Genomic DNA, 27,091 nt, shown 5'->3' with positions numbered 1-27,091 from the left:
AATGTATATTTTGGCCATCATCATGTAAATACACACACAGAAAACTTTATAAATGAAAAGAAGGGTCAAAAAAAGGAATCATACTCAAGAGTATAAAGGCGTGTGTGTGTGTGTGTGTGTGTGTGTGTGTGTTTGTGTGTGTGTGTTTGTGTGCCTGCGTGCGATAGATGGCTTGTTAATATATAAACAGCAAACTCTATTTACTGTAGTGTGTCACCCAAATAAGGATGAGGTTCAATTCTGAGTCTGGTTCCTTTCAAGGTTTCTTCCTCATATCATCTTAGGGAGTTTTTCCTTGCCGCCGTCGCCTCCGGCTTTCTCATTAGAGATAGGGATAGATATATAGTATTTTTAAATGATGTTAATCTTTTTTAAATAAATGTTAAAATTTGTATATATTCACTTATTTTTCTTCTTATTTTTCTTCTTATTTTTCTTCTTCTTCTTCTTTTTCTTCTTCGTCTTATTATTATTATTATTATTATTATTATTATTATTATTATTATTATTATTATTATTATTATTATTATATATTTATTTCTTTTTCTCTCTCTCTTCTGTTTCCATACTTCTGTAAAGCTGCTTTGAGACAATGGGGAATTGTTAAAAGCGCTATATAAATAAATTGAATTGCAATAAATCTCCTTTTAATCTATAAAGGTCGTGTGCCTATGAAATGATTAGTAGTAGAGTGAACATGATCGGCTCACTCTAAACACAGCCACACCCCCAATATCAAAAGGTTCCCCCTATTTTCTATAAAAGGATTCTGATTGTTTTCATTTAATTTTTATACATCATAATTTCAGGATTAAATGTTAAGGATGGGAAATGTTCTGACATGATTGATCTTGTTTTCATTATTTTGCCATTTTAACAAGGGTGTGTTAATTTTTTATATCTATACTACTCATAACTAGGAAACAAACTTACCCGTGTTAGTATAAGCGTGGGGTTGTTACACGTTCTTGTGTTAAGTTTATCACACACAATGTGACGAAAGTTTACTTAAACCATGTTTGTCATCAAACACTGGTTTCTATATGTTCAATATTTATTTTGATATTAAAAAAGAACAAATAATAGTAATGTTAGCCAACACTCCACCCTTTAGCACTCAAGCACATCAGAACCGTGTATAAAAGCCATTTTTCCTGTAGTAGCAGGACAGAGAAGGTGCTGAGTAGCTTTTTAAAGCAGTAGACTGCATCCATGGGATGCGCAAAGATGTCACAAATATGGCTGTTGAGTTGTTTTATGATACTAACTGGACTGCAGTCAACACAACAAACAGGTTGGAGATGCTTCGCAAAATTTTATGATGCATTTCCTGTGTTATAATTTCAATTGTGTTTGATTGACTTCTATTAATATTAAGAATTAATCTTTAGTACTTGAAAATTGAACTTTTCCACAGTACTATGTAACTGTGTAATTATGTCTGTTAAAGGTTTTGATGATATTCTTGTTGGGATTAGTTATTTATATGTTACTGTGTGCACCCAATAAATTTCTTGGGCGCTCTTAAGACTTCCTGTTATTGTACTTAAAATGAATGTGTTTTAAAGTATATTCTATTTTTAAGTAAAATATTAAATGAAAAAATATATTTAACGTATTGAATTCAGAACATATTGAATTACAGGTATAATATCATAAGCAAAAATCTTTTATTTTTTAGTATAACTTTTGCTGTGTGCTATGAGCAGTGCTTTCTTCTTTACGGGTGAAAAGGATCCGTACGTCTGAGAGCAAAAGAAATCATTCTGTATATATTTCTGTTTGGTTACTTTTTCCTCTCTGTATGCTGATGTATTTGTTGTTCACGTTAAAAAAAGAATTATTTGTTTACTTATAATCACTGTTTTATCATTTCTTCTCAATACCTTCAATATCTCCTGCAATAGAAATGATGACAACGACAATGATACCAGGTATTAAGTTCACTGCATGATATAAAATACAGTAGATAAGTTTGATAGCTAGTTAATTCTTGATAGAGTGGATTTTTGAGAGAGAAAAAAACTCTATAGGGGATTAATATATATATATATATATATATGTGTGTGTGTGTGTGTGTGTGTGTGTGTGTGTGTGTGTGTGTGTGTGTGTGTGTGTGTGTGTGAATGTAAAGAAAAGAAAAATATATAATAAATGAAAATGCAGTTAATAAATTGAAAATTAACATATATAATATACATATACATATAATACATATACTAATTAATAATGATTTTATAAATACATATATACCTTTTTTTTTGCATTGCTGCTCACCATTGCCTTACCATTGTATATATCCACCTGATTTCTGTTCATAGTAACAGCAATATATTATATTCATAGCCATATATTTTGTCTATAGCACCTACCATTCTGTAAATTTCAGTTTATACTAATAGCCATCTGTATATTATATTCATAGCACATATATATTCATCTGTATATTATATTCATAGTACATATATATTCATCTGTATATTATATTCATAGTACATATATATTCATCTGCATATTATATTTATAGTACATATATATTCATATGTATATTATATTTATAGTACATATATATTCATCTGCATATTATATTTATAGTACATATATATTCATATGTATATTATATTTATAGTACATATATATTCATCTGCATATTATATTCATAGTACAAATATATTCATATGTATATTACATTCATAGTACATACACATCTGTAAATTACTGTTTATAATAATAGCCATATATTTTGTTACATCCTTCTGTAAATTTCAGTTATAATTATAGCCGTCTGTATATTATGTTCATAGTACACACACATCTGTAAATTACGTCTATATTACTCACTTTATTTAACTCATTTAAATCTTGTAAACACTGTATATCCTGCACTTACTGCTATTGCACTCTGGTTAGACCTAAACTGCATTTCGTTACCTTGTACTTGTACATGTGTAATGACAATAAAATTTTATCTAATCTAATCTAATCTAATCTAATCTAATCTAATCTAATCTAATCTAATATCTAAATATTTTTAAATCAACAAAGGTTATAAATAAAATGTATTTATTCCAGCATGTCCTATTTTATAGAAAACACTAATTAATTAATAGTGTCATATTTAGGTTTTTAATGTTGTCCACATAATAGTGATTTCTGTAGTTTTTCTCCGTGCCTGTACAGCACAAAACACGCGTTTCCTCTTGAAATGTAAAGGTTACATCAAACTGTCAGACAGTGGAACTAGATTTTTTTTAGTTGAAGTGTTAATATGACATTTTTCTTAGTCTGTGATCAACTGGACCAGTACCAACACTTCTGTAGGTCATTTCTCAATACAAGCATCTACCACATGCCACAAATGTGAATGTAAATGAATTAACATTAATATCCAGAACATTGGGTTTAATTCCTGAAACCAGAGTAGAACATACTGTAAGTGTGTAGTTTAGCATCTCAGGTCTGAATAATGATTAGCTTATTAGCTTATCTCTGAATATTAGTCAGGAGTCTTGATATATAAAGTATCTGAATTATCTTTCTGTTTTGTATTTTTTAACAGGATATTTGCAAACAGAAGTGCACATGATGTCCAATAATGCCAAAAGTAAACATTTTCTGTTTCTTCCAAATTCACACTACTGCCAGTTGTGTAAAGTGATGTCAAACTTAACGCTATGTACTGTAACTGTTGATAGGTACCGCTCATAATGGACAGGTCTGCAGTACTTGGGGAAACTTCCACTTCTCCACATTTGATGGTGATTTCTACCAGCTGCCCTATGCCTGTAACTACATACTTACCACCGTGTGTGACAGCAGGCAGTCTGACTTTAACATTCAAATGAGGAGGGAATTCATTAATGGCGTTCCTGTAATTAGGTCTTTTAACGTGAAGCTGGAAGGGATATCAATTATACTTAATCAAGGCAACATTACCATAGACAATGGAGTGTGAGTATTTTTGTCACTGCAATATATTATACAATACAAATAGTCTTATAAATGTCTTAATAGTGTATTTGCTGATCATTTTCCAGCATCATGTTCTTAAAGTCTTACTTTCTTCGTGTAATGTTTAACATCTTCTTCTTTGAATACTTTTAAACAGATTGACCATCCCAGGCTACTATAATGGAATTCGGATTGAGAAAATGACCAATTACATTAAAATCAGCTCCAAGATTGGATTGACAGTGTTTTGGGATGAAGACAACTCTTTCTCGGTACAGTTTAATTAAATTGTTATTTCAGTTAAAATATATGCCGGAACCTTGAGAGTAAGTCGGCAGTAAGACGCATTACTGGGATAAATGTTCATACAACTGTAAAGTTAATGTGCTGATGCTTACTTGATCATGACATGATCCTCAGCTTCAGGCAAACTAAACAAAAATGAGTACACACAAACTCTGTTGGTTTATTAAAATGTGTTTACATACAAATAGAGAATGGAAGACGTTAAACAGGATGTCAGACTGAATGTCACATCTAATCAAATAGAGAAGTGTTATAAAATTATTTTTTTTAAATCATTGAAACGATGGTAATAGAAAGATCAAACCTTATTAGACATCACTGTTTGTGAGTTATATACAGAGAAAATTAATATATTTTAATATTGCTTTAAACATTATTTTTTATTCTGTTTCTATTTAATAAATTTAATTAAGAAAAAAATATTATTGACAATCTTGAGCTGAATTAATCTGCAAATTTAAGCCAGTGTACCACTGTACTAGAATGGTGGAAATGTTTTTATTATTATTATTATTATTATTATTATTATTATTATTATTATTATTCATGTTATGTTGTTATATGTTATAATATATAACATATATTATAGTATAGTACATTATTATGTATAGTATATTATAGTATTATAACATAGTATTATATTATAATACTATTTTTTATTCATATTATAATGTAACTGGTAACTGTTATATCAATACTATTCTAACTACAATAACTAGGTGATATGATTCACATACTGTAAATATATGTGTCATCTTTGTCTGTACCATCAGATTGAGATATCCAAAGACTTTATGAATACAACATGTGGACTCTGCGGGGACTTCAATGGCATCATGCAGAACGAGTTCACTGAACATGGTGAGACAAATTTGTTATAAAGTCTAATGGTAAAAACTGTGCATACTTTTGCTGACTCAATCAATTACTGACTCACTCACTTACTCACTCACACATATGCTCACTTAATTGCTTGAATACACACTCACTCAATCACTCACTGACTCACTCACATACTGACTCACACACTAACTCCCTGACTCACTCACATACTGACTCACTGATTCACTCACTTACTGACTCACTCACTCACTTACTCACACATATGCTCACTTAATTGCTTGAATACACACTCACTCAATCACTCACTGACTCACTCACATACTGACTCACACACTAACTCCCTGACTCACTCACATACTGACTCACTGATTCACTCACTTACTGACTCACTCACTCACTTACACATATGCTCACTTAATTGCTTGAATACACACTCACTCAATCACTCACTGACTCACTCACATACTGACTCACACACTAACTCCCTGACTCACTCACATACTGACTCACTGATTCACTCACTTACTGACTCACTCACTCACTTACTCACACATATGCTCACTTAATTGCTTGAATACACACTCACTCAATCACTCACTGACTCACTCACATACTGACTCACACACTAACTCCCTGACTCACTCACATACTGACTCACTGATTCACTCACTTACTGACTCACTCACTCACTTACACATATGCTCACTTAATTGCTTGAATACACACTCACTCAATCACTCACTGACTCACTCACATACTGACTCACACACTAACTCCCTGACTCACTCACATACTGACTCACTGATTCACTCACTTACTGACTCACTCACTCACTTACTCACACATATGCTCACTTAATTGCTTGAATACACACTCACTCAATCACTCACTGACTCACTCACATACTGACTCACGCACTAACTCCCTGACTCACTCACATACTGACTCACTGATTCACTCACTTACTGACTCACTCACTCACTTACACATATGCTCACTTAATTGCTTGAATACACACTCACTCAATCACTCACTGACTCACTCACATACTGACTCACACACTAACTCCCTGACTCACTCACATACTGACTCACTGATTCACTCACTTACTGACTCACTCACTCACTTACTCACACATATGCTCACTTAATTGCTTGAATACACACTCACTCAATCACTCACTGACTCACTCACATACTGACTCACACACTAACTCCCTGACTCACAGATTCACTCACTTACTCACTCACTCACTCATTTACTCACACATATGCTCACTTAATTGTTTGAATATACACTCACTCAATCACTCACTGACTCACTCACATACTGACTCACTCACTAACTCCCTGACTCACTCACATACTGACTCACTGACTCACTAATTCACTCACTTACTGACTCACTCACTCACACATATGCTCACTTAATTGTTTGAATATACACTCACTCAATCACTCCCTGACTCACTCACTAATTCCCTGACTCACTCACTCACATACTGACAGATTGGGGCATATTTGGGGCATCAAGCATCCTTGATATTTTTTGTGCTTTTTTTCACATATTCAAATAATAGAGTAGCACTTTCTCTGTAAGTAATCTATACAGTTTTATTTTTTTAAACCGTAGTCATATCATTTTTTATTTATTTTATAGGTCAAAAATTAACTCCTGAAGAATTTGCCCTTAAATGGAAGATGGATGCCCCCACTGAAACATGTTTGCAGACTCAGGTCAATTCTCACAAACCGTGCCAGAACCAGGTATAAACTCTCAGTACTTTTTCTATTAATGTTGGAGTTAACATTCAGTAAAACTGTACAGTATTACAGCTTGTCATGCTTCGATCTCTGATTTTGTTTTCTCTTTAGCATGCAAATATACATTTATAATACAATAAATTCAGCCCAAAATACAAGAGCAGTGTTGGTTTACATATTCATAACTTTTGGTCTTGTTTGTCACAAATTCTGTCATGAATCTCACAATTATGGAATAAATTCTAATTAGAAATCATATTCAGTTATGCTGTATGTAAGCACCCATGGTTATTTATCGCTAGATTAAGACATAAAAGAAAATGTATGTCATTGTATGTTTTGTATGTGTATTATCCTGGAATTGTGAGTGATACATACTGTATCTTTCAGTAGTAGTGGCTACTATACCATCTATACATATACCGTATATGCGAACTCATGACATTCCGATCGGTGGTCTAACGCCTTAACCGCTAAACTACCACACACATATATTGTAAAGTTTGTGTATATTGTACAGTGTAAAATTTTTAGGCAGGTGCAAAGAAATGTTGAATGTTTTCAAAACTATATATTTGAAATATTAATTATTATCAATTTTAAAAATGCAAAGTGGGAAGGTCTAAATCAAATCAATATTTGGTTTGACTACCTTTTGGCTTCAGACCAGCATCTTACACACTTTGTACACTTGCACAAAGTCAGGGATTTTGTAGGATCAGTGTCAGGTGTTTGATTATCAAATTATACTAAGCTGGTAATAATGATCAGTTTTATATGTAAGTTGACACACAGTCATTTACTGAAGCATAAATAACAGAAATTAACGTACAGAAACAATCTGTGTTAGGATCAGCCAAACTCTTCTACTAAGGTAAGGTGAGGTTTCATGTCACAGGACATACACCATTGTGAGACTGAGCATGGCAACAAGACACAAGGTAGTTCTACTCTATCAGCAACGTCTGTCCCAGGCAAAGATTTCAAACCAGACAAGGATTTCAAGATGTGATGTTCAAGCTATTTTGAAGAAGCACAATGAATGTGCAGTGGTTGGCCAACGAAACTAAATACAGACACAAACAAATGAAAGACACGCCATGAGTTGGTCAGGATTAATGGTGTCCTCAGTGCTGAGATGTACAGACAGATACTTTTCCATCATACAATAAATTTTGTCCGCAGAAGGACAATGACCCCAATCAAACAGACAGTGCCATTAGAAACTATCTTCAGTGTAAAGAACAAGGAGTCTGGGAAGTTATGTTTAGGTCCCCAAAGAGCCCTGATCTTTTTTTGAGGCTTTGAGTCAGCTGAGAAGATCTGTGTTCAGTTCTCCAAGATGTTTGGATCAACATGCCTGCTGACTTTCTTTAAAAAACTGTGTGCAAGTGTACCAAGAAGAATGGAGATCATACAAAATATTGATTTAATTTGGATCTCTTTTCTGCTCATTTACTATCCATTATGTTTTTATCAACCAAAATGGAAGGTAAATGAACAGAAGTTAATTTTCCTGTCTGTGTTAATTCCCTGTTTATATTTTAAACGAGTTTTTTTTAATGTTTGTTACATTATTCATTGTATTTGTATACAAAGCAATAACCTTCATTTTTCAATCCTTCACAGACAGACCTATGTCAAAAACTGCTTTACCATCCTGCATTCAAAAGTTGCCATGACTTGTTGCCCACATACGTGTATTCAAGTGCGTGTGCTAAAGACCTGTGTCAGTGCAACAGCAGCCACGATGTTTGCCTATGCGACACATTATCGGAATTCTCACGTCAGTGTGCGCATGCCGGAGGAACACCAGAGAACTGGAGATCCAACGATTTCTGTGGTATGTTCTTTATAATAAATCACATAACAATATCTGAATGTAGGTGTCATATCTAGTGGATTAGTAAAAACTAAGATCTAGCTGAAAATAAAAACCCTCAAGGAGCTAGATTGCTTTCTTCATTTGTATCTGCCACAGGTGCTAAGGAAGGCTGAAATAGAACAATACTTATCTTTCACTTGCTGATGCTGTCTGGTGTTTTATTCTCCTTATAGGAATAACATGTCCATCAAGCATGATGCACAGCGAGTGTGGGAATCCGTGTAAAGACACCTGCTCTAACCAGGAGGGGAGTCAGATCTGTGCCGATCACTGTGTAGACGGATGCGTCTGTCCACCTGGTAAGTCTTTGCAAATGAGAACCAATAATCTCTCAAATGTTTTTACCCAATCCTGTTATCATTTAACAATGTTTGACCTGTTTTGGTTCAAGTTACCTAAATGCCTAAAAAATAAATATTCTGGATTTAGACATAAACTTGAGTAAGAGTTATTAAAAGACATTATCTTGGGTAAGATTATGGAAATTAATTTTCTCAATGATCTCTATGTATAGGAACTGTGCTAGATGATATTGCACAAACTGGCTGCATCTTTGTGGATGAATGTCCCTGCACCCACAATGGCAAAATCTACCAAAAAGGAGAAACATTGAAAAAGACTTGTCAAAAATGGTAATTAAATATACAATCACACATTGCCTCGTTCGGACTGAGCACTATATACTGTAAATACAGGACACACATCACACTTGACATCACAACCCTTGCTTTCTTTTACATCCACTAGATGAAATTAGATTAGATTAAATTCCCTCTTTGCTGTTATAACCACCACTTTTCTAGGAAAGTATGTGTCTGTAGGGAATTGTGTTAGTTCAGCTACACGAGTGTTGGAGAGATCACTGATGTTGTAAGAATGTGGAGGTCTGGGGTTCAGTCAGTGTTCCAGTTCATACCAATAGTGTTCATTAGGTTTATGGTCAGACAGGAGTTCTTCTCCTCCAACCTTAACACACCATGTCTTAACACTTCATGTCTACAAGAACATTGTCATACTGGAATCCCTGACAAATGTGTAAATAGGCAAAACCTACTGGACATATAGCGTATTGACTATATACATTTTTAAACCTTGTCTTTATTTTAATGTCTGCTTCATTTTTTTATGTCAGTGTCTGTTCACAAGGGCGGTGGAATTGCCATAATCTGGACTGCCCTGGCACCTGTGCCTTGTTGGGAGGCTCTCACGTCATCACATACGATGGAAAAGCTTACAGCTTCCAAGGAAACTGTGATTATGTTCTTTCAAAGGTTGTTGCCATTATGCTATTTTTTTTTTAATTTTTAAAAGAACAATCACTGTAATGTTGCCACTCACACATAAGCTGTGAGTTGTAAGATGTGGACAAATGGTAAACGAAGATGCAGGCATTGTGATAGCAGTAACAGAGTCCTGAAGAGAAGTAGTAGTAGAAATGTTTTTTGTTTTTTTTTCCCTTTACAGGATAACACTAGTGATGTGACCGTACTGGTGCACCTGGCAAAATGTGGTATGGCAGAAGGGGAAACGTGTCTTACATCTGTGAAATTCATTGTCTCGTCATACTCTGTGAGCACTTTTATTAGCACTAATTATTAGTGGTCTGTAAAACTTTGAATATGTCTATACACATAACAGCTTTGTTGCTTGACTGCAAATAATAAGAAAAGAGCACAATAAATTCAGTAGGTACCTCTGTGACTTCAGTGCTTTTCTCAAAATACAAAAGAAATTAAATTAAATTTTTGTATAAAATATATATTCATATATTCTCATTGCTGTAAATTGTATGTATTTAACTCAAAATCCTTAATAGATTTAAGTATTAAAATAGCAGTTTAGAAAATTTAAAAAGGTTTCAAAGCACAAATGTTTAAAACAGTCTAGTGGAATGGCTTTTATATTACAGACCTAAACCTATTTATTTATATATCACGTATAAAATAATATTTTTATACTATTTCCACATAAATGTATTCAATAATACTTCTTTTTTTTTATACACAGGTTACAGTTTCATCCACTGGCACCGTACTTGTAAACAATGTTGAATACAAGCTTCCAATTATTACTGGTGGGTTTTCTTATTACTTAAGAAAACATTTCTAAAAATATGTGTTTTTTTTAACTTGGAAAAAGAACACACACAAACTTTCATTTATCACGGTCTAAAAAACAATTGTGTGGCACTTACTGACATAAATGAACAAACAACGTGTATACAACATGCCAAGAAGAAAGGACGTCAGCCATGACCCCAGACCAGCAATTTTTGTTGTTCATCAATCTGTGAAGGGTTTAATTACCAATAAATCCAGATTGTTGGAATTGCATATCCAATAAATCTGAAATTTGTCATTCTACAGTAAGAAGAATTGTATGCAAATGGAGAATCTATGAGATAGATTCCCAAAGACAGACTATTTAATACTCTATTTAGGCCCTGATAAATAAACCTTCTGTTTGAACTGAAGGAGGGTGTACTTTCTTTATTCTATGACTATATTTGTTACTACTATCTAAGTAGAGTTCTCTAACTGTTTTCAGATCAAGTGCAAATCCTCAAGCCTTCTACATTCTTCATTATTGCACAGACGTCTAGTCTTAAGATCGTCATCCAGCTTGTTCCCATTATGCAGGTGTACCTAGAGGCCAGCACACAACAAAAAGGAAAGCTCAGCGGTACGCTTGCGATAACATGTGAAGCATTATGAAAGATTTTCTTCTTCTTTATATGTTGAAATTTTCCATGAGTAATATGTGTTCTTTTGTTAGGTCTGTGTGGAAACTTTAATGATATGCAGGCAGATGATTTTAAGACAGAATCAGGTCTCACAGAGGGGACAGCCACAACATTCGCCAGCACGTGCAAAACCACGCTTTGTCAAGATTTCAGTCCTAGTCTCTATGACCCCTGTAGTATGAGTTTGGAAAAAGGTACACACCTCAAACCTTATGGACATAAAAGTGGACAACAAAAGATAAAAAAATATTAAAAAAATATATATATATATTCCAGATAAAATGGTTTTAGTTTCAGTTTAATCTTCTCTTTCAGAGAAATACGCCAAGGAGTGGTGTACGAAGCTCAGCGATCCAGAAGGAGTTTTTTCTCCCTGTCATTTAGAGATCAACCCGAAGGATTACGTTCAGGTACGTTTGGACCTGTCAGATATTTTATAAAAAAGTTTGTGACCACTTAAATGTATACTAAATGCTCAACTATGTTGCTCCTTTGTCTCTAGAGATGCATATACGATGCATGCATCTGTGAAAACAGTGAGGAGTGCATGTGTGCTGCTGTGTCTTCCTATGTTCATGCATGTGCTGTCAGAGGTGTAAAGATGAATGGCTGGAGAGATAGTGGTATTTGTGGTAGGTTTTTATTTATTTATTTATTTATTTTAAATCAATAAATGAATGAAACCAGCTTGCTATGAAACACAAATACAAAATGCAATGTGATTAAAAATACTGTGAGTTCCACTGCATTTTATTTTCACTTCATCAGGGGCTTAAAACATATGAATGTATCTGTATTGCATCATGGTTTGTAGCAATGCAAATGTTTGGGAAATAAACATAGTAACATTTATTTTTGTGTAACCGTAATCTTCATTTTATAGCTCGGATAGTTTTTATTCTTCCTTGCAAAGATCAACATATTATAAAAAAAACGGTTACTGTTAATTTACTGTTTGTATATCTTACATTATGATAATGTTTTATGCAGACGCATACGCAAAGAATTGTCCAGGCAATATGAAGTACTCCTATATCCAGACCGGATGTAGGACGTCGTGCCGTTCTCTTGACGAGACCTGTTCTTTGCCCCATGCACATGTGGATGGTTGTGGTTGTCCCGAGAACACTTACCTCAATGAAATGAATGAATGCGTGCCTGCCTCTGAATGCCATTGCTATGTCGATGGTGAGGTCATGGCTCCCATGCAGGTCATCAGCAAGGCTGGAAGTACATGGTAAAAATGTGATTTTACACGGTGGCTATGTGTATTAGAGATTTTGGTGAATTCATTGAAGATTAAAATGTAATATCTTTTCTACAGCACTTGCAGAAATGGCAAAATGCACTGCACAGGACATGAGGAAATTACTAGTGAGGCTTAAGTTCATATTTTGAAACTTCCTACTAATCCAATAACTCGTTGATCTTTTGGAACTGATTCTGACTCGTCGTGTGTTTAATTTTGTATTAGCCTGCACAGCACCTTTCGTCTATTTCAACTGTTCGCATGCTAAACCTGGACAAAAAGGAACAGAGTGTCAGAATAGCTGCCAGACCTCGGACTCAAATCAGTGTGTAAGTAAATCAGCCGACACAGATAGCTGAATAAATACATCAGCCATACATTTGATGTCACAAATGTGAACAAGCTAATTTGAGGTCAAGAAGTCACATTAGAGAAAGATTGTAATGATTAAAGGAAAAAAATGCTTGTGATAATTCATTTCAGATGAATTCTAAGCTGGTGGACCACTTGGGGCTTAATGGTTAGCATGTCACATTTACAGCATTTAGCAGATATCTTTATCCAGAGCGACTTACATTTTTATTTCATTTTATACAACTGAGCAATCGAGGGTTAAGGGCCTTGCTCAGGGCTCCCAACAGTGGCAGGTTATCAAACTCACAACCTTCTGATTCGAAGTCCAACGACTTAAACACTAGGCTACCACATCCCATACATGTCTACATGTATGTATACCTCAGACCTCTGGCGTTGGGTGTTTGATTCTCTCCTCCACTTTCCTAAATTCCTCACCCACTTCAAAAACATGCACCTTAGGCTGATTGCCATCTCTAATTATGAATGTTGTCACCCTGTCCAACGTGTCCCCTGCCTTCTACCCTGAGTCCCTTGGAATAGACTCCAGGCTCCCTGTCACCCAGGGTCAGAAAAAGGGTGGATGAAATTCTGAGTTGTTTTCTTTTGGCTGTGTACTGTATGCTGTATTCCATTCAAATACCTGCAGTTAATAGATTACTGCCTTAAGAGAATGAAGCAGCGGGGCTTAAGTCATTTAGTCCTGCATAATTAACATATTTAAAGTATGTCTTGTATTATGTATATGCATATAAATGACTTAAGGAAAGGAATTAGTGTTGGGTCTGTGGTGAACTCAGAGTTTGCCCTGACCCATTAGTTCCTCAGGAGCTCTTGGTTGCACTATTATAAACAGTTGTAGAAAGGACATTATTTATATTTACATTAGCCTGGTTCCTCTCAAGGTTTTTTCCTCACATCATCTCAGGGAGATTTTCCTTGCCGCCATCACCGCCGGCTTGCTCATTAGGGATAGGATAGGAATAGATATACTGTATATATAGTTTTTGTGTTTGTGTGCGTGTTTGTGTGTGTGTGTTTGTGGTGTGTGTGTGTGTGTCTGTGTGTGTGATAATGTATTTAGTACTGTGTAAGTAATTGTCCCCCTGTGCTGTTTGGACACAGACAAGCACACAGTGTAAATCAGGGTGTGTGTGTCCTGAGGGTCTACTGGCTGATGGACATGGAGGATGTGTGCAAGAAGAAAACTGTCATTGTGTTCATAATGGAGTGTTTTACCAAGCTGGAAAAACTATAAAGGCAGACTGCAACAACTGGTAAGAAAAGCCTAGATGTTCATATTACTAAGGAGATCATAATGAATGGTGATTATGGTGTATGCTGTGTTAAATCTACATGTATGTGTTTGTATGTTTTTTATACTACAATTTTGCATATGATTAACCAGCATATGTATTACAATATATTTCAGCACTTGTATAAACAGAAAGTGGATCTGCACAGAAAATGAATGTCCCAGAATGTGTACTATTTATGGTGACAGTCATTACATTAGTTTTGATGGTAGAAGATATGCTTTCAACGGCAACTGTGAATACATCTTGGCCCAGGTATGTTGTCTATTATTTCGCGTTTGTAACTTCTATATACTGTATATAAAGCCTGAAATCTTAAATACTTAATTACAAAAAATTAAATACAATATATTGATGGTGATTGACAATTAACAAAGAAAGCTTGAATGATTCATAATTTAGTACTAGCAAAGGATTACCGATCACTGAAAACTATATGGTTTACAGTGTGTTTTTATAACGTTAGAGTGATGTGTCTTTTTGACAAATTGTTTGTTAACATAAGGAAATGAAGTTTCTCATATAATGCAATATCTGAATATTTTCATCAGGTGATTTTGATCCTGTTTAGTAAATAATTTTAACCTACCATTCATGAGATCATGAACTACTGCCTACTTTTTCAATTATAACTTGGATACTATAACTAGAACCTACCGGATAACGGAACATAGTTTATTTATGATTTATATTATTTTGTCAAAATTATTGTAGTTAATATTAATTATCATATAGACCTTATACCTACAACAATTGGTTCTTACAATTCGTGTCATTGAGTATTTTCTCTTTGTGCTACGTATATCAAACTACCACATCGGCTAACACTGGCTAATCTTTACAGGACTACTGCAACAGCAACAGCAACAGTGGTACGTTCCGTGTTATCACAGAGAATATACCCTGCGGCACCACTGGAACTACCTGCTCCAAAGCTATTAAAATCTATTTAGGGGTGAGGTTATCATCTATAGTATCATTTAACTACATCATCATCATGTTATTTAAATGCAGTGGATATAAAAAGTCTACACACCTCTGTTAAAACTTTTAATGTTTTATGTCCACTGGCTAGCCAAAGTCTGCTAAATAACACTGACATTTTTTATTTTTTGTCATTTAATTCATATAGAATAAACAGTTGCTGCTGTCTGAGGAGAATATAAAATCTTTGAATTACGACAACGGCACAGAGATCCATTATAAAATACATTCTGTGGGGATATACTTGGTTATTGAGGCTGAAAACAGTCTCACCCTCTTTTGGGATAAGAAGACAAGTCTAATGGTCAAACTCGGCCCCTCGTTTCAGGCAAGTAGTAAAATACTTAATTCATAATACACAAATTCATCCTTATATGCATTAATGTAGTGTTTAATTCAGTGTTTATCTCAATAATAATAACTGCTCTGGTTTGTATTTAATGAGAATCCTTTCATCATGTTAGGGCAAAGTATGTGGACTTTGTGGCAATTATGACGGAGACTGGAATAATGATTTTATGACTCGTGGTGGAGAGGAAGTGGCTAAGCCAGATGAATTTGGAAACAGCTGGAAAGTTTCTGCTACATGTCCTGAAGCCAGTAATATCCTCAACTCCTGTGATATGAGACCTTACCGGCAGGCCTGGGCCATTAAACAATGCAGCATTCTCAAGAATGATGTCTTTAGCAAATGTCACTCAGTAGTAAGTAACTGAAACTGAGAGAGAGAGAGAGAGAGAGAGAGAGAGAGAGAGAGAGAGAGAGAGAGAGAGAGAGAGAGAGGCTTGTTCCCTCATGCATATTAGAAACATTTGTATTTGTCTCAGATCATGATATTAAACGTATAATGAACTGAATAAATTCTCTTATTCCTTCTATTTTTTAAATAATCCCACCAGGTGGATCCAACTCAATATTACGATGCTTGTGTGCAAGACACATGTGCCTGTGATTCTGGTGGAGACTGTGAGTGTTTCTGCACTGCTGTGGCAGCCTATGCTTCAGCATGTAGTGCTCAAGGAGTCTGTATATTGTGGAGGAGTCCAAACATTTGCCGTGAGTCAAATGATCAGCCTATATTACAATAAACATACTGATAGATCACGTGCTTATCATATTATAATCAGAATTTGGTTGATGGCTATAAATCTAAATATCTGTGAAAAGTATGTGGATTTTTAATATAATTACCAAGGCTCCAGGTAAGCGGTCAAGAAGAAGACCAAAGATGAGATACAGTATATGGATGTGTTAAATGTGAACATGAAGGTAATTAGTGTGATAGTAGAGGATGCTGAAGATAGAGTTAGCTGGAAACAGATGATTCGCTGTTGCGAACCCAAACAGGAAAAGCGAAAAGTGGAAGAAGAAGAAGACGACCCATGTTAAAGTTTTGACTTGACTTGAAAAGATGACTAATTTAATTTATTTATTCCTACAGCATTGTTCTGTGACTACTATAACACAAATGAAGGCTGTGAGTGGCACTACAAACCCTGTGGACAATCTTGCATGAAAACCTGCAAGAATCCCTCAGGAGTCTGCTACAGTAAAATTCCTCCATTTGAGGGTAAGGCTTTCCTGGAAAATCTTGAACATATTTAAACCATTTTAAACATTTCACCACTAAATGTGATCCGATTTTATTACCGTGATGTTCTTAAAGTCTATAAATAATGTGTATTACCAAAAAAAAAAAAAAAAAGATTTGGAATTTCAAGCTTATGTTGAGTGCATTACTAAAAATGTTCAGTTTGCATAAATAATATGTGGAAACCGAGTGCGGTCTCCAGAGCTTAATAATGAAGATTAAACCCATGTTGAGAACAACAGTGTTTAGGATGTTTGTGGTACAATATATAACACTGTACAAAGTGTACAGAGAAGCATATCTCTATTGGGTGCTACACAAAATTAAGGTTTGAATAATTTTTAAATACTGAAAACCATGTAACTGGCATGTGTTTTTTCTGTTATTCATAAAGGATTGTTCTCCATCATTATTAACAGAAAACCATAGAAATATATAGAACCCAAACCAAATATAGATAATGGCATTGGACGACACCCCTGGCTGAGTATTTGTTTGTTAACCTAAGGAAACATTTTGGATTAAAAATTGAATGTAATGTATTACATACAGTATTAAGTTACCCATTGGCTACTCTGAGTAAGTAAGGCTTCATAAAAGTATATATTATATAAATATGTATTTAACAATGTCAGAATTTGCCATTACAATATCAGATAAATGAAAGAAAAAGCCTTTATTTGTTGTACAGTATTTACACAATAGAATAATGAAATTCTTGTCTTTGCATATTGCAGCTCATTAGGATATTTTGGGTCAGAGCACAGTATCAGCCATGACATATAGGGTTAACAGGGTTAAAATCTAAATAAATAAACAAATACATCTAATAAAAATGATGAAATTTCACTTATTACATTTGGGTGAGTAAGAGCTTGATAATATTGATCATCACCATACAAAGCTATTTCATATGAATATCCAGGGATTAAACAGAAGATGCCTCAAGAATTTAGATATAGATTCAATGTCTTTTCCATCTGGGTACTTAGGGGATAGTCCTTGTTTAAGCACTCTGACCAATGGCAAGACTGGCAAACAGATGGTTTTGTAGTTGGTGTACTTGGGGTTGTTATTGTTCTGAGCGTTCCATTAAATCATGTTGCATGGGAACATTAATTCTACTGTGTAATCTCTAACCTTTTTTTGTTTGACTTTATATGACAACCATCCTGAATAAATCAGACAACTAAGAGGCTAACAATTAAATACCAGAAAATATGCTCTTGATACAATATATTACATATATAATATTAAACTTGATATTGAACAGACTGTTTTATTTTTATTTATTTGTTCTTGTTCTTAAACATTGTTGGCTTTTTTTGATAGGATGTTTTCCCCAGTGCCCTTCAGACAGGCCATACCTGGAGGAGTCAACAATGAAGTGTGTAAAAATAGAGGACTGTGGCTGCTATGATGACGAAACTAATATACATTACAGTGTGGGAGATATAATTCCTACAACAAAGAACTGCATGAAATGGTATGTTTGGCACTTCTTATATAAACCGGTGAAAGAATGTCTATACTTTTAACAATTTTCCACAATTTAGAAAAGAATGAAGTCATCATGTGTATAATTATAATAATAATAACATGAATGCAATCATGCAAATCTGCAGAACGCCATTATTACAACTTTGTATATATTTATCGTTTTTCAAAATGGTCTAAAGAGTCTTGAAAAGGATTGCACAAAATTAGCACTTGACTCGCTCTTCTCAATTACAGCTTATTTAGTATATACATTAAATTTTCTTTGTTTGGAAAAAAAATGCATTTGTTTATAAAAGAATTATATTTGTGTTGGGATGTTATGATTCAAAATGTATTTAATATCATAAGAAAACAATGGATAAGCTATCTAATCAATGCTGCAGTGAATATTATTAAGTTCTTCAAAGTATTTAATAATACAGAGACTTTTAAATATTAAAATGAACAGAATATAGTATAGTTTCCATTATGTAATATCCATTTAACATTTAAAAATAATCATACATTCTTTTTAAAGCTTTTGTGATGTGCAAGGTCCTTCTTGTCACTACAGAAAAACAGGTCAGTATAATTTTTATCCTTGCAAAATAACAGAATTTTTATTACCTTTTATGATTTTTTTAAATTAAATCACAATTGTTTAAATAGTAACAAAAATTGTGTTATTTAGATTGCTACTGTGAGTATAAAGGGCAAAAATATGAGACTGGAAAGATAATATACCACACAACAGATGGAGATGGAGCATGTTTCACTGCTATATGTGGGGAAAATGGAACAATTGTCAGGAACCATGACAACTCATGTGATATTTCTACAACAACTGTTACAATTTTCACTTTCACATCAACCAGTAAGTAGAAAATAGAAATAGAATATGGCTTTAATAAATAAGTAATGAATAACAACCTTTCTTTAAGCATACTCAAGTATAAATGCTAAAATGTATAATCTCTTAGTTCAATGAATTAATTCTATAACAGTTACACCAAAAACTATGATCTGTTCTGTTTCTTTTGTCCATTACAGTAACTACTGGAGTTCCTCCAACTACAACAGAAACAGTTTCTACAACAGAAACGACCACAGTAACACCTGTTCCAACAACAACACCAATCCCATCTAGTACAGTAACTACTGGAGTTCCTCCAACTACAACAGAAACAGTTTCTACAACAGAAACGACCACAGTAACACCTGTTCCAACAACAACACCAATCCCATCTAGTACAGTAACTACTGGAATTTCTCCAACTACAACAGAAACAGTTTCTACAGCAGAAACGACCTCAGTAACACCTGTTCCAACAACAACACCAATCCCATCTAGTACAGTAACTACTGGAATTACTCCAACTACAACAGAAACAGTTTCTACAACAGAAACGACCACAGTAACACCTGTTCCAACAACAACACCAATCCCATCTAGTACAGTAACTACTGGAATTACTCCAACTACAACAGAAACAGTTTCTACAGCAGAAACGACCTCAGTAACACCTGTTCCAACAACAACACCAATCCCATCTAGTACAGTAACTACTGGAGTTCCTCCAACTACAACAGAAACAGTTTCTACAGCAGAAACGACCTCAGTAACACCTGTTCCAACAACAACACCAATCCCATCTAGTACAGTAACTACTGGAATTACTCCAACTACAACAGAAACAGTTTCTACAACAGAAACAGTTTCTACAACAGAAACGACCACAGTAACACCTGTTCCAACAACAACACCAATCCCATCTAGTACAGTAACTACTGGAATTTCTCCAACTACAACAGAAACAGTTTCTACAACAGAAACGACCACAGTAACACCTGTTCCAACAACAACACCAATCCCATCTAGTACAGTAACTACTGGAATTACTCCAACTACAACAGAAACATATACTACAACAGAAACGACCACAGTAACACCTGTTCCAACAACGACACCAATCCCATCTAGTACAGTAACTACTGGAATTTCTCCAACTACAACAGAAACAGTTTCTACAACAGAAACGACCACAGTAACACCTGTTCCAACAACAACACCAATCCCATCTAGTACAGTAACTACTGGAATTCCGACAACTACAACAGCAACAGTTTCTACAACAGAAACGACCACAGTAACACCTGTTCCAACAACAACACCAATCCCATCTAGTAAAGTAACTACTGGAATTACTCCAACTACAACAGAAACAGTTTCTACAACAGAAACGACCACAGTAACACCTGTTTCAACAACAACACCAATCCCATCTAGTACAGTAACTACTGGAATTACTCCAACTACAACAGAAACAGTTTCTACAGCAGAAACGACCTCAGTAACACCTGTTCCAACAACAACACCAATCCCATCTAGTACAGTAACTACTGGAGTTCCTCCAACTACAACAGAAACAGTTTCTACAGCAGAAACGACCTCAGTAACACCTGTTCCAACAACAACACCAATCCCATCTAGTACAGTAACTACTGGAATTACTCCAACTACAACAGAAACAGTTTTCTACAACAGAAACAGTTTCTACAACAGAAACGACCACAGTAACACCTGTTCCAACAACAACACCAATCCCATCTAGTACAGTAACTACTGGAATTTCTCCAACTACAACAGAAACAGTTTCTACAACAGAAACGACCACAGTAACACCTGTTCCAACAACAACACCAATCCCATCTAGTACAGTAACTACTGGAATTACTCCAACTACAACAGAAACATATACTACAACAGAAACGACCACAGTAACACCTGTTCCAACAACGACACCAATTCCATCTAGTACAGTAACTACTGGAATTTCTCCAACTACAACAGAAACAGTTTCTACAACAGAAACGACCACAGTAACACCTGTTCCAACAACAACACCAATCCCATCTAGTACAGTAACTACTGGAATTCCGACAACTACAACAGCAACAGTTTCTACAACAGAAACGACCACAGTAACACCTGTTCCAACAACAACACCAATCCCATCTAGTAAAGTAACTACTGGAATTACTCCAACTACAACAGAAACAGTTTCTACAACAGAAACGACCACAGTAACACCTGTTTCAACAACAACACCAATCCCATCTAGTACAGTAACTACTGGAATTCCTCCAACTACAACAGAAACAGTTTCTACAGTAACTACAACAGAAACAGTTTCTACAGTAACTACAACAGAAACAGTTTCTACAACAGAAACGACCACAGTAGCACCTGTTTCAACAACAACACCAATCCCATCTAGTACAGTAACTACTGGAATTACTCCAACTACAACAGAAACAGTTTCTACAACAGAAACGACCACAGTAACACCTGTTTCAACAACAACACCAATCCCATCTAGTACAGTAACTACTGGAATTTCTCCAACTACAACAGAAACAGTTTCTACAACAGAAACGACCACAGTAACACCTGTTCCAACAACAACACCAATCCCATCTAGTACAGTAACTACTGGAATTTCTCCAACTACAACAGAAACAGTTTCTACAGCAGAAACGACCTCAGTAACACCTGTTCCAACAACAACACCAATCCCATCTAGTACAGTAACTACTGGAATTACTCCAACTACAACAGAAACAGTTTCTACAACAGAAACGACCACAGTAACACCTGTTCCAACAACAACACCAATCCCATCTAGTACAGTAACTACTGGAATTCCTCCAACTACAACAGCAACAGTTTCTACAACAGAAACGACCACAGTAACACCTGTTCCAACAACAACACCAATCCCATCTAGTACAGTAACTACTGGAATTCCTCCAACTACAACAGCAACAGTTTCTACAACAGAAATCACTGTGATCACAGGGCCCAATGTAACTAATCAACCTCAAAAAAGCACCATACCCACTACTGGAGTTCCTCCAACTACAACAGAAACAGTTTCTACAGCAGAAACGACCTCAGTAACACCTGTTCCAACAACAACACCAATCCCATCTAGTACAGTAACTACTGGAATTACTCCAACTACAACAGAAACAGTTTCTACAACAGAAACGACCACAGTAACACCTGTTCCAACAACAACACCAATCCCATCTAGTACAGTAACTACTGGAATTACTCCAACTACAACAGAAACAGTTTCTACAGCAGAAACGACCTCAGTAACACCTGTTCCAACAACAACACCAATCCCATCTAGTACAGTAACTACTGGAGTTCCTCCAACTACAACAGAAACAGTTTCTACAACAGAAACGACCTCAGTAACACCTGTTCCAACAACAACACCAATCCCATCTAGTACAGTAACTACTGGAATTACTCCAACTACAACAGAAACAGTTTCTACAACAGAAACAGTTTCTACAACAGAAACGACCACAGTAACACCTGTTCCAACAACAACACCAATCCCATCTAGTACAGTAACTACTGGAATTACTCCAACTACAACAGAAACAGTTTCTACAACAGAAACGACCACAGTAACACCTGTTCCAACAACAACACCAATCCCATCTAGTACAGTAACTACTGGAATTACTCCAACTACAACAGAAACAGTTTCTACAACAGAAACGACCACAGTAACACCTGTTCCAACAACAACACCAATCCCATCTAGTACAGTAACTACTGGAGTTCCTCCAACTACAACAGAAACAGTTTCTACAGCAGAAACGACCTCAGTAACACCTGTTCCAACAACAACACCAATCCCATCTAGTACAGTAACTACTGGAATTACTCCAACTACAACAGAAACAGTTTCTACAACAGAAACGACCACAGTAACACCTGTTCCAACAACAACACCAATCCCATCTAGTACAGTAACTACTGGAATTACTCCAACTACAACAGAAACAGTTTCTACAACAGAAACGACCACAGTAACACCTGTTCCAACAACAACACCAATCCCATCTAGTACAGTAACTACTGGAATTACTCCAACTACAACAGAAACAGTTTCTACAACAGAAACGACCACAGTAACACCTGTTCCAACAACAACACCAATCCCATCTAGTACAGTAACTACTAGAGTTCCTCCAACTACAACAGAAACAGTTTCTACAGCAGAAACGACCTCAGTAACACCTGTTCCAACAACAACACCAATCCCATCTAGTACAGTAACTACTGGAATTACTCCAACTACAACAGAAACAGTTTCTACAACAGAAACGACCACAGTAACACCTGTTCCAACAACAACACCAATCCCATCTAGTACAGTAACTACTGGAATTTCTCCAACTACAACTGAAACAGTTTCTACAACAGAAACGACCACAGTAACACCTGTTCCAACAACAACACCAATCCCATCTAGTACAGTAACTACTGGAATTCCTCCAACTACAACAGAAACAGTTTCTACAACAGAAACGACCACAGTAACACCTGTTTCAACAACAACACCAATCCCATCTAGTACAGTAACTACTGGAGTTCCTCCAACTACAACAGAAACAGTTTCTACAGCAGAAACGACCTCAGTAACACCTGTTCCAACAACAACACCAATCCCATCTAGTACAGTAACTACTGAAATTACTCCAACTACAACAGAAACAGTTTCTACAACAGAAATGACCACAGTAACACCTGTTTCAACAACAACACCAATCTCATCTAGTACAGTAACAACCCCAAGTACAACAACTCCATTTGTTTGCCAGCCTTGCCAATGGTCAACATGGTTAAACAAGGACTATCCCCCTAGTACACCAGATGGAAAAGACATTGAATCTATACCTACATTTTGGAACTCAAAACTGATTAGCTGCAAAAAACCAGAAGAAATTGAGTGCAGGGCCACACAATATAAAGATATGTCTTTATCAGAATTGGATCAGGTGGTAACATGTAATATTACTGTTGGTCTGATTTGTCAAAACAAAGATCAAGTTGTTAATCATTGTTTTGATTATGAAATTAGAGTGAAATGCTGTGACAGCAACTGCAATCTAACAACAGAAACGACCACAGTAACACCTGTTCCAACAACAACACCAATCATATCTAGTACAGTAACTACTGGAATTACTCCAACTACAACAGAAACATATACTACAACAGAAACGACCACAGTAACACCTGTTCCAACAACAACACCAATCCCATCTAGTACAGTAACTACTGGAATTTCTCCAACTACAACTGAAACAGTTTCTACAACAGAAACGACCACAGTAACACCTGTTTCAACAACAACACCAATCCCATCTAGTACAGTAACTACTGGAATTTCTCCAACTACAACTGAAACAGTTTCTACAACAGAAACGACCACAGTAACACCTGTTCCAACAACAACACCAATCCCATCTAGTACAGTGACTACTGGAATTTCTCCAACTACAACAGAAACAGTTTCTACAACAGAAACGACCACAGTAACACCTGTTCCAACAACAACACCAATCCCATCTAGTACAGTAACTACTGGAATTACTCCAACTACAACAGAAACAGTTTCTACAACAGAAACGACCACAGTAACACCTGTTCCAACAACAACACCAATCCCATCTAGTACAGTAACTACTGGAGTTCCTCCAACTACAACAGAAACGGTTTCTACAGCAGAAAACGACCACAGTAACACCTGTTCCAACAACAACACCAATCCCATCTAGTACAGTAACTACTGGAATTACTCCAACTACAACAGAAACAGTTTCTACAACAGAAACGACCACAGTAACACCTGTTCCAACAACAACACCAATCCCATCTAGTACAGTAACTACTGGAGTTCCTCCAACTACAACAGAAACAGTTTCTACAGCAGAAACGACCACAGTAACACCTGTTCCAACAACAACACCAATCCCATCTAGTACAGTAACTACTGGAATTTCTCCAACTACAACAGAAACAGTTTCTACAGCAGAAACGACCTCAGTAACACCTGTTCCAACAACAACACCAATCCCATCTAGTACAGTAACTACTGGAATTCCTCCAACTACAACAGAAACAGTTTCTACAACAGAAACGACCACAGTAACACCTGTTCCAACAACAACACCAATCCCATCTAGTACAGTAACTACTGGAATTTCTCCAACTACAACTGAAACAGTTTCTACAACAGAAACGACCACAGTAACACCTGTTCCAACAACAACACCAATCCCATCTAGTACAGTGACTACTGGAATTTCTCCAACTACAACAGAAACAGTTTCTACAACAGAAACGACCACAGTAACACCTGTTCCAACAACAACACCAATCCCATCTAGTACAGTAACTACTGGAATTACTCCAACTACAACAGAAACAGTTTCTACAACAGAAACGACCACAGTAACACCTGTTCCAACAACAACACCAATCCCATCTAGTACAGTAACTACTGAAATTACTCCAACTACAACAGAAACAGTTTCTACAACAGAAACGACCACAGTAACACCTGTTCCAACAACAACACCAATCCCATCTAGTACAGTAACTACTGGAGTTCCTCCAACTACAACAGAAACGGTTTCTACAGCAGAAACGACCACAGTAACACCTGTTCCAACAACAACACCAATCCCATCTAGTACAGTAACTACTGGAATTACTCCAACTACAACAGAAACAGTTTCTACAACAGAAACGACCACAGTAACACCTGTTCCAACAACAACACCAATCCCATCTAGTACAGTAACTACTGGAGTTCCTCCAACTACAACAGAAACAGTTTCTACAGCAGAAACGACCACAGTAACACCTGTTCCAACAACAACACCAATCCCATCTAGTACAGTAACTACTGGAATTACTCCAACTACAACAGAAACAGTTTCTACAGTAACTACAACAGAAACAGTTTCTACAACAGAAACGACCACAGTAACACCTGTTCCAACAACACCAATCCCATCTAGTACAGTAACTACTGGAGTTCCTCCAACTACAACAGAAACAGTTTCTACAGCAGAAACGACCTCAGTAACACCTGTTCCAACAACAACACCAATCCCATCTAGTACAGTAACTACTGAAATTACTCCAACTACAACAGAAACAGTTTCTACAACAGAAATGACCACAGTAACACCTGTTTCAACAACAACACCAATCTCATCTAGTACAGTAACAACCCCAAGTACAACAACTCCATATGTTTGCCAGCCTTGCCAATGGTCAACATGGTTAAACAAGGACTATCCCCCTAGTACACCAGATGGAAAAGACATTGAATCTATACCTACATTTTGGAACTCAGGACTGATTACCTGCAAAAAACCAGAATCTATTGAGTGCAGGGCCACACAATATAAAGATATGTCTTTATCAGAATTGGATCAGGTGGTAACATGTAATATTACTGTTGGTCTGATTTGTCAAAACAAAGATCAAGTTGTTAAGCATTGTTTTGATTATGAAATTAGAGTGAAATGCTGTGACAGCAGCTGCAATCTAACAACAGAAACGACCACAGTAACACCTGTTCCAACAACAACACCAATCCCATCTAGTACAGTAACTACTGGAATTACTCCAACTACAACAGAAACATATACTACAACAGAAACGACCACAGTAACACCTGTTCCAACAACGACACCAATCCCATCTAGTACAGTAACTACTGGAATTTCTCCAACTACAACTG

General features: G+C 35.8%; 1 protein-coding gene across 1 annotated transcript; it reads left to right on the top strand.

Annotated features, from left to right (window-relative positions):
- Nucleotides 1-1,171: 1,171 nt before the first annotated feature.
- Nucleotides 1,172-25,180, top strand: LOC113653879 (mucin-5AC-like). Its single transcript, XM_047819771.1, has 35 exons — nt 1,172-1,294; nt 1,908-1,934; nt 3,560-3,604; nt 3,696-3,951; nt 4,109-4,223; nt 5,031-5,118; nt 6,760-6,866; nt 8,493-8,706; nt 8,922-9,047; nt 9,263-9,380; nt 9,881-10,019; nt 10,213-10,317; nt 10,756-10,822; nt 11,296-11,430; nt 11,524-11,685; nt 11,807-11,901; nt 11,994-12,123; nt 12,482-12,728; nt 12,816-12,865; nt 12,966-13,069; nt 14,220-14,371; nt 14,527-14,665; nt 15,255-15,365; nt 15,543-15,722; nt 15,859-16,098; nt 16,294-16,450; nt 16,836-16,964; nt 18,318-18,471; nt 19,003-19,046; nt 19,156-19,338; nt 19,515-19,547; nt 21,281-21,284; nt 21,869-22,307; nt 24,453-24,538; nt 24,659-25,180. Exons 1-35 carry the CDS (start codon nt 1,213-1,215, stop codon nt 25,110-25,112), a joined length of 4,917 nt encoding a protein of 1,638 aa, XP_047675727.1. The 5' UTR covers nt 1,172-1,212; the 3' UTR covers nt 25,113-25,180.
- The last annotated feature ends 1,911 nt before the right edge of the window (nt 25,181-27,091 follow it).

This window comes from Tachysurus fulvidraco, chromosome 10 (assembly GCF_022655615.1).
Source record: "Tachysurus fulvidraco isolate hzauxx_2018 chromosome 10, HZAU_PFXX_2.0, whole genome shotgun sequence".
NCBI classification, from domain to species: domain Eukaryota; kingdom Metazoa; phylum Chordata; class Actinopteri; order Siluriformes; family Bagridae; genus Tachysurus; species Tachysurus fulvidraco.
Note: the sequence above shows the minus strand (reverse complement) of the source record. Positions and strands in the feature narration are given on the sequence as shown.

Coding starts and splice junctions, on each gene's coding strand:
- LOC113653879 (XM_047819771.1), top strand. CDS start 1,213: ATGGGATGCGCAAAGATGTCACAAATATGGCTGTTGAGTTGTTTTATG. Junction 1,295..1,907: donor GCAGTCAACACAACAAACAG/GTTGGAGATGCT, acceptor CTCCTGCAATAG/AAATGATGACAACGACAATG. Junction 14,372..14,526: donor AAGGCAGACTGCAACAACTG/GTAAGAAAAGCC, acceptor AATATATTTCAG/CACTTGTATAAACAGAAAGT.